This window comes from Mobula birostris, chromosome 7 (genome assembly GCF_030028105.1).
Source record: "Mobula birostris isolate sMobBir1 chromosome 7, sMobBir1.hap1, whole genome shotgun sequence".
In the NCBI taxonomy this organism is placed as follows: Eukaryota; Metazoa; Chordata; class Chondrichthyes; order Myliobatiformes; family Myliobatidae; genus Mobula; species Mobula birostris.
Window position 1 is genome coordinate 28,345,675 of NC_092376.1, and position 17,156 is coordinate 28,362,830.

The 17,156-nt window shown below is 42.7% G+C and overlaps 1 protein-coding gene across 2 annotated transcripts in view; it reads right to left on the reverse strand.

The window, feature by feature from the left end:
* relt (RELT TNF receptor) overlaps positions 1 to 17,156 on the reverse strand; it is a 70,567-nt gene that overhangs the window by 34,832 nt on the left and 18,579 nt on the right. For both annotated transcript variants that reach the window (XM_072262816.1, XM_072262815.1), the window contains exons 3-5: positions 14,346 to 14,459; positions 11,252 to 11,430; positions 2,906 to 2,991 (exon numbers count right to left, since the gene is read on the reverse strand). In XM_072262816.1, coding sequence (XP_072118917.1) covers positions 2,906 to 2,991; positions 11,252 to 11,430; positions 14,346 to 14,459 — 379 coding nt within the window. The remainder of the gene's footprint in view (positions 1 to 2,905; positions 2,992 to 11,251; positions 11,431 to 14,345; positions 14,460 to 17,156) is intronic.

The following is a 17,156-nucleotide window of genomic DNA, read 5'->3' on the forward strand; positions in this document are numbered from 1 at the left end:
AATACACCCAACGAGCTGGCCTCTACAGCTGCCTGTGGTAACAAATTCCACAAATTCACCACCCTCTGGCTAAAGAAGTTTCTCCGCATCTGTTTTAAATGGATGCCCCTCTATCCTGAGGCTGTGCCCTCTTGTCCTAGACTCCCCCACCATGGGAAATATCCTTTCCACATCTACTCTGTCTTGACCTTTCAACATTTGAAAAATTTCAATGAGATCCCCCCTCATCCTTCTAAGGTCCAGAAGAGTAGAGACCCAGAGCCATCAAACGTACCTCATGTGACAACCCTTTTGTTCCCGGAGTCATGCTTGTGAACCACCTCTGGACCCTCTCCAATGCCAGCACATCTTTTCTTAGATTAGGAAACCAAAACTATTCACAATATTCAAGATGGCATTACCAGTGCCTTATAAAGTCTCAGCATCATATCCTTGCTGTTGTATTTGAGACCTCTTGGAACGAGTGCTAGCACTGCATTTGCCATCCTCACCACTTACTCAACCTGCAAGCTAACCTTTTGGGTGTTCTGCACAAGAACTCTCAAGTCCCTTTGCATCTCAGATTTTTAGATTTTCTCCCCGATTAGAAACTAATCTGCGCATTTATTTCTACTACCAAAGTGAATAAACATGCATTTTCCAACATATTTTATTTCAATTGCCACTTTCTTGCCCATTCTTCTAATCTGTCCAAGTCCTTCTGCAGCTCACCTGTTTCCTCAACACCACCTGCCCCTCCATCAATCTTTGTATCATCTGCAAACTTGGCAACAAAGCCATCTAGTCCATCATCTAAATCATTGATATACAACATAAAAAGAAGTGGTCCCAGCACGATCCCCTGCGGGACACCACTGGTCACTGGCAGCCAACCAGACAAGGATCCTTTTATTCCCACCTGCTGCCTACCAATCAGCCAATGTTCTAATCATGCTAGTAACTTTCCTGTAATACCATGGGCTCTTAGTCAGCAGCATCGTATGTGGCACCTTGTCAAAGGTCTTCTGAAAGTCCAAATATACACATCTACTGCATTTTTTTCATCCTACCTGTAACCTCCTCAAAGAATTCCAACAGGTTAGTCAGGCAAGAATTTCCCTTAAGGAAACCGTGCTGACTTTGGCCTATCTTGTCCTGTGTTACCAAGTACTCCATAACCTCATCCTTAAGAATTGACTTCATCATCTTCCCAACCACTGAGGTCAGGCTAATGGGTCTATAATTTCCTTTCTGCTGTCTTCTCCTTCCTTAAAGCGTGGTGGCATTTGCAATTTTTCAATCCTCTGACATCATGCCAGAGTCCAATGATCTTTGAAAAATCATTGCTCATGCCTCCACAATCTGTAATGCTACCTCTTTCAGAATCCTATGGTGCAGACCATTTGGTCTGGGTGACTTATGTACCCTTGGGTCTTTCAGGCTTTTGAACACCCTCTCCCTTGTAATAATAACTGCAATCACTTCTCTTCCCTCATATACTACATCTGGCACACTTGCTAGTGTCTTCCACAGTGATGTCTTCCACAATGTGTCAACCTATAGTGAGGGAAATGATGACCCCCTCCTGTTAGACCGTTTGAAGTAAATTCTTTCTTATTTCTCTTCTAATATTTGTACATCTGTGTACTTGTAATGCTACTGTGACAGTGTAATTTCCTTTGGGATCAACGAGTATTCTGTCCTGGCCCACCTGGAAAATGCGGAGTCGTATGCCAGACTGCTGTTTATAGACTTCAGTTCAGCGTTTAGCATCACCACACCTCAGACACTGGTGGGGAAACTGTCCTCGCTGGGTCTCAACACCTCCGTCTGCAACTGGATACTGAACTTCTTAACGGTAAGGCCACAGTCAGTCCATGTGGGCAGCAACACCTCGAGTCTCATTCAGCTGAGCACTGGCACTCCCCAGGGCTGCGTGCTCAGCCTGATGCTGTTCTCACTGCTGACGCATGATTGTGTCACAGGATCCAGCTCAGACCAAGTCATCAAGCTTGCAGGTGACACAACACTGGTTGGCCTTATCAAGGATGACGACGAGACAGACTATAGAGAGGAAGCAGAGCGGCTGGTGGATTAGTGTGAGAAGAACAACCCAAGACTGAACATGGAGAACAACAAGGAAATCACTGTGGACCAGACAAAGCACCCTCCTCTGCAAATATATGGCTCCTCCATAGAGGGAGTTCAGTGCACCACGTTCCTGGGAGTTCACATCACAGATAACCTCAACTTAACATCACCTCCCTGAACAAGGCGACACAGCAGCACCTCCATTTCCTAAGATTGAGGCAAGCAAGGGTCCCCCCTCCCTCCCATCTTAACTGTGTTTTACAGGAGCACCACTGAGAGCATCCTGACAAGCTGCATCTTCGTCTGGTACGGGAGCAGTCGAGCATTGGACAAGTCCCTACAGAACACTGAGAGGATCATACTACTGACTATCAGGGGCACTGCATACACAGGACCCTTGGTATTATTAGGGATCCCACCCATCCACCCAGCATCCTCTGACTTTCTACCATCGGGGTGGAGACTCCAATGCATAAAAATAAGAATGATCAGGATGGGAATCAATTTCATCCCCCAGGCCATTAGGCTTCTGAACACCCTGCCACATGGTATTTGAAGTGTCATGGGTTAATCTGTTCCGTACCCTACAATGTTTTAACATTAATGCATTTTAGTTTGTTGCTTATGTGTGATTCACCTGTAGATTTTACACTTACCTTCATGTTAGCATGGTATGTGTACTACTGTGCTTTACACCCTGGTTTGGAGAAACCTTGTCTCGTGTCTATATACATTATATACATGTGTACAGTTAAATGACAATAAACTTGACTCAACACTACTGTGCCACCTGTAGTACTGTGGATTCACCAGCTTCTACCAACAAAGGACTTACCTGAACATTCTGCAGTTCCCAGTGGAGCAGATGAACATGGCAGGCATTTCTCTAGTCCAGAGGATTCTTCAACTGAGGCATAATGCCTACAAAAGAAAGCAAAAATGAGCTGTTAGTTAAACAATAACTGCTTTGATAATGTTAAAAAAAGACATGGTTATATAACCTAACAATTCAGCTGCCTTGGCAGTTATACAAAGCTATTAAGATATATCAACTCCAGAAAAAAATACCCACAAAGACTACTCCAGAGCTAAGGGAGTACAATTCAAAATCCTGTCTGGAGATTCTCTCCTGAGCTGCTCTGCCCTACCATCATTTATTAGCCAAAGATTCTATTTCCACAATCCAACAATGATCCACTGTCAATCCAGTTCAGTTATGGCAGCAAGCAGTGGCTACTCTAAACAAATCTCTGGCCCATCTATTTGCTCAAGGTGAATCCTAGACAAGCATTTCACATAAACCCAAGTCGCTTCAAAACTGGCCTCAGGCTTTTATCAGTTGGGTAGGTTAAACTGGAAAAAAAAACAACAATGAGCAGCTAGACACAAGAGATAGGAATTTAGAACTGCGTTGCATTACTGCCTTGATCTTGATAGATCATTGGAATGGATGGCACAGAATCCCCAGTGACATGGCAAGGTATCAGAATATGGTTAGATGTGATAATAAAGTGAAAGAGAAGCTTTCATCCTTCTCCTCCTGCATAGTTGTACTTTTCTAATTAGCAAAAATAACACAACACTTTCCCAGCCTTCATTCTAAAACAGATTCTTTCGCTATGAATGAACTTCCACACAGATCTAAACCAGATAATTTTAAAACGGTATTTATCAACAATTTTAATGTACATTCAACTGGAAGCATTGCTCAAATTCCACAAAATGTAGATCTTTCATTTTCAGCTTCAAATTCTAATATCAAATGTTATTGTTGATCTCACTCTCAACCCCAACTCCATCCTTCATTCTTAACTGTCTGTTGAGGGGTTCATTCACAGCCACATCATTATCCATAGGCCATTTAGCTTAAAGACATACAATGGAAAAGAGCAAATTGGATAAAGAACTTGAACTTTCAACTTAGGATATTTATTGACCGTGAATCTGAGGCAATATTCAATATAAACTAAAGAAAAAAACATTTATCCACTATCTTTCCTCCAGAATTCCAATTCAACCAGCAAATATTTCTAAGAATGATTTATTTTGCTGTATTTCACAATAATGCTGGTTATTTAGAGATACAGCACAGTAATTCTACAAGGGCCTGTTAAAAAGCAATCATTGTTTTTCTAAAGGGCAAAAAGTTGGCAGCTTGGCAACTTAAAAGTTTCTGCCTAGAACCTTAGCATGTGATATACAGTATTTTGAGAAATGTTATGTAACTGGCACAATCAAACAAGTTGTACTGTCCCACCTCCCATGGCTGCCAGATGTCTGAGAGTGCACTGCTGCAATTGGCTGGCCGTCACTCTGCTAATCAAAGACACTGTTTCCCCATTCTGTAAATGAATCATGGAAAGAGTTTTCAGATATCTTGCTCCAAAATTGCACACAAATTGATGGGAATTTAAGAATTACATAAAGCTGTCCTATATTTTGTATTCACATGAGAACTACATAACAAAAATGTCCTATTAGGGAGTTTTAAAGCCAACCTTTGGGCTGGCAGTTGATGTAGTAGTATCAGCACTGGACTTCGAGGCGAGTAGTGCCGAGTTCCCAGCCTGGGCAGCAGTAGTATCTGCGTGGAAGAAAGGCCTGGCACAAAAACCCGAAGGACAACTTACACTATCCATAGGGTCGTCATGAGTCAACGGTGAAGGCCAATTTGTACCTCTACGTCAAATTGACGCCGTAGGTACAGCATAGCTGTGTACCCTATGCCGTAGTCTGACATGCACCTCCCCAAAAATGTAACTACGCATCGCGGCAATGCAGACCGCAACACATGTGATTGGTCTGCTTGGTAGCATCGCATTTCCTCCTACACTGCAACAGCTTCCCATTGGGTGACTGAAGGGTAGGGAAGGAACTCTGGCTGTAATAATTTCCATAAAGCTTTACAGACCTCCGAAATTATGAAGGACCCCGTGTTTGATGCCAGTTTGTAGCTAGCTGCTACAGCCTGTTGACTTCCACCTGAAGCTAAAACTCAAATGGTGATTGCCAGTCTCTGAGTATACTGTGCATACACTGATGCAAAATAAATGGTTGGAGACGGTGAACCAAATCATCAAATCTACCTGCCGACACCCGAAAATATTTGAAATGTATTTCATCGTCCATGTCTCTCAATGGCCGGACAAGCACACAAAATTCACCCTCCTTCAGTTGCCATTGTTTGAAGTTTGAGTTTCTTCGTGTTGAGTATAAATGCTCACAACGGCGTAAGCCACTTGCGTAGGCTACGGTGTAGGCTACTACGCAGAAGTATAAATCAGCCTCGACTCAACGGCACTCAACAAAGCCAGCCGAGTGGTTACAGGAATTATTGCAACGTAGCTCCAGATGTATTGTTATTAGTAGGAAGATTTTTTGTTTTAAATGACCTAATGTCATTTAGGTTTCCTTTTAAAGAAGTTTCCTTTTAAATATTGTCAGACATTATTATGGAAAGATCAGTTAATGTATTATAATTACTAGAAACGAGAAGTGTTAGATCAAGCTTTTCTGGCTAAGTCTGGATATTAGAAATAGTCAGGAAACAAGATGACTTTGGTAATTAATAAGCAAACAGTGCTTACTTACTGCTGATTCACCGGTTTAGAATGACTGATTCGATAGTGATAGCTTTCTGCCGTGTACAGTTTAAGCCTCCCACTCCCATTAGGGGTGAAATTCCAGTCACTTCTGAAATGGTCAATCAACTACCAGCAAAGCTCAGTGAGGAGACTGCAAATACATCTGAGCTCAAAGTCACAGGAAAGAATGCTGCACTTGATAAAGGAGAAATTTCTTTTACAATAAGGATGAAAATCCATCTAAAGTAGTTGGGTGATGAGTTACTGGCATTCCCTAGAGGCGAATGTAAACAACAGCCTCAGCATTAAATTAAAAATTCATTCTGAATAAATTCCCTGAGCTGAAAGTTGAGTCTGATTGTAGTGCCTTTGATTCTAATTCACAAATCATCTGAGCTTATCAGTTAAAGAAAGGAGGCCTGTACAAATGTTTTAGATAAGAGTGGGGAAGAAAGCACATTTGGCCAAATTGTCAAAGCCAGTTCCCGTCTGAGTATTTAGATCTCCAGCACATGCCATTCATTTACCCTTGTCCATCTCCTCATTGTGTCAGGCTGTTTAGCAAATCTTGTGCCACACAGGCTTTACTGACGCCTGCCAAGAACTATGCAAATGTCTTCATGCACTCACGATGATGAAATTTCCTTTAACTAATGATTAACATGAAAACACAGAACATAACAGCACAGTACGGGCCCTTCGGCCCATGATGCTGTGCTGAACTTTTAACCTACTCCAAGATTAATCTATCCTTTTCCCCCTACATTACCCTCCATTTTTCTATCTCCCATGTGCCACTAGAATGGACTTTAAAGAACATTACAGCATATTGAGCCATTTTCCCAGGGTGGAATTGCTAATATGGGGAGGGGGGCATAATTTTTAGAGATTGGAGGAAGGTATAGGGTGGGCGTTAGGCAAGATTTTTTAACCCCCAGTCCTCCAGTGTTGGGTGCATGGAACACTCTGCTAGGGGTGGTGGTAAAGGCTGATACATTAGTGGCATTTAAGAAACTGTTAGATAGGCACAAGGATGTTAGAAAAAAGTAGAGCTTTGTAGGAGGTAGAGTTAGGTTAAAAGGTCAGCAGAACAGTGGGCTAAAGGGCCTGTACTGTACTGTGCTGAAAACTTTAGTGATATGAACACAGAAGAGTACAGCACAGGAGCAGGCCATTCAGCCCACAATGTTGTGCTGAACCAGCTAAAAAGCAAATCCCAAACACCAATCCTTCCTACGTACACAATGCCCATATCCCTCCATCGTCCTTACATCTATATGCCTATCCAAACATCTCTTTAAAGCCTCCAAAGTATTTGACTCTACCACCACACGAAGCAGCACATTCCAGGTATCTATGACTGAGTAACAAAAAAAAATTACCCCTCACATGCCCTTTGACCCTACCCCCTCTCACCTTCAATGCATGCCCTCTGGTATTAGACATTTCAACCCTTGGCAACACTCTGTCCACTATCTATGCCTCTCCTAATCTTGTAAACAATCTATCAGGTTGTGATACAGGTTTACAAGATCTCTAGGTCTTAGCGCATCTTCTGTTGGATTGGGGAGTGAGAATGACAACATGTAGAGACAATACTTGGCTCCTGAACAGCAAAAACTTGCTACCTCCAGCAGGACTGGGGGTGGGAGTGGGGGGGCAGCAAGCTCTAGCCAAGAGTTAACCATGAGCATAGGGCAAATTTAAAACCTGTTTAAGCCCATCTTAAATTTCAATTAACCACTGCCTGGTTAGCTGGACAATTTCCCTTGTTAATAGAGTGACCAAGGGAGCACAGTAGCCTATCTTGGAGCCTGAACAATGGTTTGAACAATGTTTCAATGCAGGAACAGCCAGAGCATTGTCAAGGAGGGAAAAAAAATACAAATTGGCTTGAACCAGAGGATAAGCGACAGTGCAAATATTTCAAATGACTGATTTACTTCACTCTTGTGGAAGGACATGAAATCCCACTCTTATTCAATGTTAGCGATCCATTCATTACGAAGGCAACTACTTGTTCTAAGTGTGCCAGCTCTTGGCCATTTCTAACAACTATGATTGAGCCATTCCAATTCCGTATGCTTATACTTTTGTCTTGTGTGACAGAAGATTTGTCACACGTTGTGCGTTTCTAGCCCAGGGTCGTATCTTTAGTCACAAATCACAACGTTCTGTGCTTTCCATCAACTTCACTTTAAACCTGTAGGATACCATTCACTTCAAGAACACATGAATAGCTCATAATAATTTATAAGCTCAGCCATACAAGCCTTGTTTCACTATCTTGCCATTCAGTGTTGGCATGTTGTTCCACTCCCATTCAACAGTGGCTAAACTTACTGAGTCGTGCCACTAAGCCGAGCCATGTGGTTTTCCATCCGGTGCACTCTATTCAGAGGCCTTTTACAAAGAGGATTCTGTTAAAGTGGGCCTGAAGACATGCAAAAGGAAAGCACCAAACACGTACCACACTTGTCAACCACATCCTTCCACATATCTGAAGTAAATTTCCATACTTGTCACCAAATGTTTATTCTGCCAAGCAGCCCATTTACTTATCTATTGCTACAAACTGAATGTGCCAGAAATGGTTATACTTACAAAATAGGCACTCTGCCTATCAAAAATGAGCAAAATGAATTTTCACCACAGATGTCCAGTCCCTACACACTTCTATCGCCACCATCAAGAAGGCCTTAAAGTTATTCAGTTCTTTCTCAACAAAAGATTCAACCAGATCCCCTCCAACGCCACACTCCTCCATCTGGCAGAACTGGTCCTCAACCTCAACAATCTTTCCTTCAGCTTCTCCCACTTTCTCCAGACTCCAGGGGTAGCCGTGGGCACCCGCATGGGCCCCATCTATGCCTGCCTTTTCATTGGCTACATAAAACAGTCACTGTTCCAGCCTTCTCCAATAAAGCTCCCCAACTCTTCCTATGCTACATCAACGACTGCATTGGTGCTGCTTCCTGCACCCATGCTGAGCTCGTCAATTTCATCAACTTTGCCTCCAATTTCCACACCGCTCTTAAATTCACTCGGTCTATTCCTGACACTTTTCTCCCCTTTCTTGATATCTGTCTCTGTTGCTGGAGACAAACTGTCTACTGACATCTTTTATAATTCTACCGATTCCCACAGCCATCTTGATTATACCTCTTCCCACCTTGTCTCCTAAAGCTAAGACTTTCCTTTCCAGGGTACTAACGATGTCCTCCTTCAAAGAACCGTGTTTCCCTTGCTCTAGCATTGATGCTGCCCTCATCCGCCTCTCCTCCATTTCCAGAAATCCGCGCTCACCCATCTTCCCACCGACTTAACAGAGTTCCTTTAGTCCTTGCCTTCCACCCCATGAGCATCTGCATCCAACACATCATTCTCAGAAACTTATGCCATCTTCAATTGGATCCTACCACCAAACACACCATTACCTCCCCGACTCTCTGCTTTCTGTGATTCCCTTGTCCATTCATCCCTCCCGTCCCATATCCCGGAAGTGATAAAAATGCTACACCTGCCCATTCACCTCCTCTCATTCAGGGCCCCAAACAGTCTTTCCAGGCAATGCACCTCTTCGCCTGTGAACTTTTTGAGATCATCTAATATATCCTGCGTTCCCAATGTGGACTTCTCTACATTGGCGAGACCAGACGCAAGTTGGAGGACTGCTTTGTCAAGCACCTCCACTCCATCCGTCAAAAGCAGAATTTCCTGGTGGCCCACCATTTTAATTCCTATTCCCATTTTGACATACCTGTCCATGGTCACCTTTTCAGCCACGAGGCCACTCTCTAGGAGGCGGAACAACACCCCATATTCCATCTAGGTAGCCTCTAACCTGAAGGTATGAACATCACTTTCTCCCTCTGGTAATTTTCCCCTCCCCCTTCCGTCTTCACTCCAGCCTCTTCTGCCTTTCACCTTCCCCGGTGTCTCCCCTTCCCTTTCTTCCATGGTCCACTCTCCTTTCCTATCAGGTTCCTTGCTTCACATATTACCATCTAGCTAGTCCTTCTTCCCCTTCCCCTTTTTTATTCTGCCATTTCCCCCCCCCCTTCTTTCTGGTCCTGAAGAATCTTGGCCCAAAATGTCAACTGTTTATTAACTTCCATAGGCCCGCTGAGTTCCTCCAGCATTGTGTGTGTGTGCGTTGCTCTGGATTTCCAGAATCTTGTGTTTATGAATGACTACTTGATATAGGCAGAACCACACATTTCATGTTTACAGATATACACATACTCAATTAGATTACAAATTCATGGTGGATTGGGATACTAAAGGTTAAATCCAGTGATTTCTTAGATGCACTGAATGCCTAGATTACATCAGGATGAGGATTTGACATCACTTCAATGTGACTAAATATATTTAAATAGATAATTTAATGCCACGCAATTAATTGATCTCTTTGGTCGGCGTGTGAAGATGATTTTCCCCCCGTTTCATGTTCAACGCCAGTTCAGAAATCATAATCTTGTGTTCTGTTTTTTAATGTTTTCCAGAGTGCTGTGATATAGAGCCAAAATTATTGCTTCAATCCTAGGAAATTAGATTTCAACATCTGCTGGTCTATTGACCAATGCAACAGCTTTATAGACTACATTGTGCAGAAGTTTATACCAATTATATTGTACTTACTAAATACAAGCATATCCAGTTGTTGACTTTTAACATGCATGCTTAAGCCATTTACTCTGGACTGTGCCTATGAAATATAAACTTAGTTGATTAATCATTACAGCAACATTTAAAAATGATGATCAAATAAGAATGGTCTTCATGTGCTGGATTTCCAATATATCACTCACTAACGGACAGATAATGAGCACATCTCACTTGATCGATACGATATGTGGTCCTATAATGTTTCTGTCAAGTTATGAAATGAAAAGTTGATTTTTCCAACCTGAACTGGCAGAGCTCAAGCAGAAATAAGCATTTTTTTTCCTCCTCTGTTTCAATTTCATTCTGAACTCATTAAATTTGAGTTGATGCTCATGAGAAGGCTCACTAAAAATTCAATAGGAGCCATGGCAGCTTCGTTTGAAGTCCCAAGGTAGCAAAATCCTATCGAGAAAGCAGGCCAGAGTTTTGCAGACTTTATGCATACAAGGTCATTTGTTCTTCACAGTCATTTCAGGAGGAGGCGCACTGTCTACAGAGCTGTGCAGTTGATGGATGGAGGACTCGGCACACATCTCCCAAAGTGCGCAGTCTCCACAAGATTTTGGTCACATGTAGCAAATTGAGAAAATTTCAATTATATAATGCAGCAAAACATGGCACAATATAGGAGAACTGCCTGACATGATACTTTTCAGAGAATAATAATCTTAAAATTCCTAATAATTTTCCAATCCTATGACTAAATTATAATTTCAAATAATTAATGCCAATAATCAAATGGAGTATTATCATAATGTATAACGATGCACTGCAAATTAGTTATTTCAGTGCAATCTTTAACCCGATTTGAAACAATTTAGATGTTACACATGCAAAACGAGATTAAGAGGAATCTGCATCAAGCTGAAGTTTTCCAATAGCTGGAACACTAAAATTTACAAGAGGGAGACTTAGAAGTTAATTACCCTGGCAAGCAGTGTCCACAGGCAGCATCTGTCATTGGTGTTCCCAGACGAATATATATCTTCCTCAAGCTGGCACAGTCCATGTGGGTTTCACAGGACCCGAAACCATAGCTGTCTTTAAAAGTGCCCTGGGCACAGCTTCTGCAGCTCTTTTCAAAACCTTTTCCGTAACCACATCCCTAACAGAAACAGCTTCTATTTTAGTAGAGTAAAATTTTCTCAGATTGTCCCCAAGCAGATACATGCTTTTTATTACTATACGGTTAAGATAAAGACAAGATAATGATGATCATAAAGTGCAGAATCAATTAGGATTTCACTGCATTCACTATAATTACCAAAACAATCTCTTGAAATGATAATTTGGTCACAAAGGGCCTGTGCACAACACAGATGATTAATCAATAGTGATAATACAATTGTGAGTAAAAGCAGTTCATAACAAATTATATTAGTCATTCAAGCATTTCAAAATTTCATGAATCCACTTGTTTTCCAAGCAAGGACATCTGTGTACTCCAATTACATTTAATCTCATCTATTGTTCTTGTTGATCGATCAGTCAATAGTCAAATTATCAATTGTTCGCCATTACAACAATTGGGAAATAATGCTAGGATTTGCTTTAATATGATGTGGTAGTGCACTGAAATAGACCAAGGGTGTAATGTTAGCTCTGGGCAATGTGGTTTAATGAGCGTTATTGAACTGGGAACCATTTAGGATCAATCCCAAAATCCTAATTCTCATTTCCATAAGGTCACCTAGCAACCAAGCTGGAATCTACAGAGGGAGAGGAGAAAGAATATATACAGGAATTTCACCAAGCCAGTTCATCTTAATGGTTTATGGGGATGTGTCTACTGCAGGAGTCTTGGCTAAATTCATTGAGGAGGGACTCAAAACTTCCCCTTCCTCACCCATCCCAGGAGGACATTAACAGGAGCATTGCTGCAGCTTCCCCTCTCAGGACAGTTCCCACTGATGCAGACAGGACCAGACATATTCGCAAATCCTCATCATTACTCAGCAGAAGCAAGTGGGATGCCAATAATTTAAGTCCAGCTCACCAACACTGACCAGCTTGGCTTGGGCTCACTAAGTAATTAAAAGCCTTCATCTTGTCGATAATCATTTCACAAAATAACTGGGCCCCTCTCAGGGTGCAGGCAGTGTCTTGTGGGAAAACCCAGAGCACTAGTTAAGTCTCAAAATTTGTCAGTGACTGAGATGAGGGAAAGGAACACCACCTTTCTAAACTTGCTGACAATGTGGAATTTGTGGGATTGAGAGTTGTAGAGGCTTCAAGATGAGTCCAGTGAGGGCAAGGATATGACAAGTGCAGCATAAGGTGGATAAGTGTGAAGTTATCCAATTTAGTGGGGGGAAAAGGAAACTAAATGGCAAAACGTTGGGTAATATTGACATACAAAGGGATCTAGGTGACTTTAATGTCACTCACTTAAAGCAAACACACTGGTACAGCAAACAGTTAAGGCTGCAATTGGTATGTAGGCCTTCAATGCAAGAGGTGTTGAGTACAGGAACAAAAATTCTTACAATTATATGGGATACTGATACGTTTTATTTGGTGGTTTGATTATCAGATGGTTCTTGGATGGAGGGCAAGGAGAAATTAAGCAATCTAAATCCGTGTATACCAGAGGTTAGAAGAATGAATAGATCTAAATGAGTGTAGTAACACTGACAAGCTGGTGCAGGGAATACAATTCCAGTGGCATACACTGACTTGTTGCATCACGGTCTGGAATGGAAATACCGATGCCCTTGAACGAAAAAGCCCAAAACGTAGTGGATACAGTCCAGTCCATCATGGGTAAAGCCCTCCCCACCCTTGTGGGCATTTATATGGAGCACTGTCCAGGAAAGCAGCATCCATCATCAGGGACCCCCAGCATCCAGGCCATACTCTCTTCTCACTGCTGCCATCACGAAGGAGGTATGGGAGCCTCAGGACCCACACCACCGGGTTCAGGAACAGTTCTTACCCCTCAACATCAGGCTCCTGAATACAAGGGGATGACTTAACTTGCCCCTCACTAAATTGCTCCCACAACCTATGGGCTCATCTCATGTTGTTGATGTTTATTGTTTATTTCTTTCAGTTTGTTGGCTTTTGCACATTGGCTGTTTGTTCTTCATATTGGGTGGGGTCTTTCACTGATTATATCGTGATTCTTGTAATTACTGCGAATGCCCACAAGAAGATGAATCACAGGTTTGTATGTGGTGACATATATGTATGTTGATAATAAATTTACTTTGAACTTTGGCAGGGAGGAGCTCCTGAGAACTAGGATCTCCATCTCAGTTCACAGCAGAGGACATTTGGAAAGCATCATTTAGCTGATTTTCTGATGCTGTGGGCCTGTGAAGCTGATGCAAGTAAAATTTTTCATGGCGTCTATGCCTATGACAATAAACACAAAAGCTGAGGTTCTTTCATTCAGGAGGTAGTGAACCCATAGAGTAATAAAGGCACTGGTTTTACTTGAGGAGATCGGTAGATTTCCAAGCAGGAAAGTATTCAAGAAGGCAAGTGGATCAGAGTGGGAGTTTGATACAAAGATACAGGATCATGTATGATTGAACTGAACGGCAGAGCCACTCAAAAGCTGTGTGCCCTTCACCTTCCCCTTAATGTTTCCGCACTTGGAAACTTTAATTGCATGTACTTGGTTTAGGTGAAGCAAATCCTGGTGAGACCACACTTGGAATATCGTGCTCATTTCTGGTTACCTCATTACTGGAAGGATGTAGAAGCTTCAAAAGTGGGTGCAGACTGGATTAGGGAGCATATCTTTTGAGGATAGGTTGAGCAAACGAGGGTTTTTCTGTATGGAGCGGACAGATGACTTGATAAAAGTATACAAGATAAGAGGCATAGATCTAGTGGATAGCTAGAGACCATTTCCCCCAGGGTGGAAATGGCTAACACCAGGGGGCAAAGGGTATGAAGGGCCTGTGCCGTGCTGCAGTGGTCTATGTTCTAAAATACTGGGAAAAAAATTAAAAAAACAAAAAGGCATACATAACTAAATTAAGTTCATATGAGAAAGAGCAAGATTATTACCTTGTCAGGCTCTTGTCCTGGAGGACAGGGAAAGCAGGGGACACAGTGACCTCGGCTGTCCTCAAATTCCAGCTCGCCGCACTGCATCATCATAATACTTTGCCATGTCAGCAGCTGTGAGAAAACAGACACATTATGTTGGTGACACTTAATCATTCACCCCTCACTGGGGCCTAATGAACTGTTCAGTGACGCAGCTTATAATGCAACTGAATTACAGTGTCACCTTCTGCATATAGCAGAGTAACCATTCTATTAATCTTTGTGCGCTGAAATCCCTGTTCTCCCTCCCTCTCTCTCTGGCGCTTCTCAAATATACAGGCTGGGGGACAGATTCAGGTTTCTTCACCGTCAGGAATCTGATTACTCTGGGCATCCTATGGATGTCAAAATGATGGCAGTATCTTCTGTGCATTCAATGGAAATGTACTCAGTGGCTCACCTACTTGTTAATGCAAATATATGGCAGCAACTCACTACACATAAGCATACAGACATGGTCAGGAGGTTCAGTTGTTGTTCAGACCAAACTATCAGAGTAGGGAAAGAAATGTGACCCAAGTGACTGACTGTGGAATAATTGGTGGTGCCACACAGGGCGATTTGACTACCTCAAACCACTGATCTCCTGGGATTTTCCCCACACAACAGCCTCCATAGAGTTTACAGAGAATGGTGCGCAAGACATCCAGTGAGTGAGAATTCTGTGGGCAAAATCACCTTGAGACAAGAGAGGTCAGAGGAGAATGGTCAGACCGGTTCTAGCTGAGAGAAAGGTGACAGTAACTCGAATAACCAAGTGTTACAACAGTAGTGTGCAGAAGAGCATCTCTGTACGCACGGCACATCAAACTTTGAAGTGGATGGACTAATGCAGCAGAAGACCACACCAGGTTCTGCTTCTGCACCTAATAAAGTGGCCACTAAGTGTAAGTACTGGAGGGGATCAATTAGCTTTCAATTCCATATTACTTGATAATAAACAAAGACAATTAGCCCATAGTGTAGAGCCAACAGCCACCGATGGTAACTGGAGCTCAACATTATTTGGATGCATCCACACTTGGCCTTGAACCCTGGGGCTCATTAGGCCAGGTCAGCACGCAGCTGAGCGTCAACAACCTGCTCGGTCTGGAATCACCCATCAACCAGATCTGGGCAAAGAGTCTCAATGGAGGAACAGAGGGTCAGGCAGCATTTGTGAGGAAAAGAAAATGTGGACATTTCGGGGTCAAAACCCTCCATCAGGGCTGAGTGAGGAGAGGCAAGAGAGAAGAGGAGTGCCAAGAAAGTACTCCGAAGTAATTGGCAGACTGAAGAGGGATGTAAGATGACAGACACGTGGTGCCAGATAGGGGAGTTGGATGTCTGTGCCAGGTGAATGATAGATGGAGGCCTTAATAGAGGGGATATGGAGAGGATGTTTCCAATGGTGGGGGAGTCTCAGACCAGAGGGCACAGCCTCCGAATAGAGTGATGTCACTTTAGAATGGAGATGGGGGCAAATTATTTAGCCAGAGAGTGGAGAACCTGTGGAAATCACTGCCACAGACGGCTGTGGAGGCCATCATTGGATATATTGCAAGCCGATTCTTGATTACTTGGGTGAGAAGGCAGGAGAATGGGGTTGAGAAGGATAATATATCAGCCATGACTGAATGGCAGAGCAGACTTGATTGGCCAAATGGCCCAGTCGTGCTGCAATATCTTATGGTCTAGGGGGATGTGAAGATGGGAGATAGCTGCTGGAGGGAGAAAGGCAGGAACACAGTACCACCAGGTTAGACTTTGGATAAGCACAGGAGGTGAGAATGGGAACCATGAATGCCAGATGGAAGATGGGAGGGACAGGGGAAAAATCTTTTGTACTGGATACATGGAACCAAGAGGGGCAAGGGGACAAAAAGTGGGGGGACTGGAGGATCAGAAGGAGTGTGAGGGAGGGGAAAAGGGCCAACCTAAACTTCCAGCATCCACAGGCTCCCATGTCTCCATGTGAATGATCCAGAAGGGTTTTTAGGTGACAGTCCAATAGTTCAGCAGATAGAATTACTGACTTCGGTTTTCATTTGTCCAGATAGGATTCCTAGTCCAGTAACATTGCTACTGTGCCCACTGAATTCTTTTCTTTCCATAGATTACCACACATTTTACAGTCTACTAAATAAATTTCTATACATTAAACTGCACAACCATTGCACTGATGTGTAAGCTACTGTACTGTGCAAATATATTGGACACATATATATAGCTAGGGTGCCCAACACTTTTCACAGTACTGTGTATAATATCTTTTCAGTTACCAAATAACACTTAATACTACTGAGCTATTACAAGGCTGAGTACTCCTATTTCTGTTTCCCAACCACCTTCCTATTTTAACCAAAAGTCTTAGACCCAAGACTTTTGTACAGCACTGTACATGGTACAAATTAATTACAAGAGCACTAAGAATATGCTGACTTCTACAATAAACCAGAGAACATCACATGAATACATTAATGAGTTGATGCCATATTTAAGCTAACAGAAATAGGAACTTTAATAGGCTGCATTAATATCTGATATGGTTGAGGGGGGGAGAAGAGGGGGGTGCTACAGCACGGGACCAAAAGAAGCTATAGAAAGTTGTAAAGTAAGTCTGCTCCATCTTGGATACTAAGTGCCTCCATAGGCATCTTCAAGGATGGTGTCTCAGAAAGACAGTGCCCATTATTAAGAAACCCCCATCACCCAGAGCGTGCCCTCTTCTCATTGCTACCATCAGGAAGGAGATACGGAAGCCACACACAGCAATTCAGCAACAGCTTC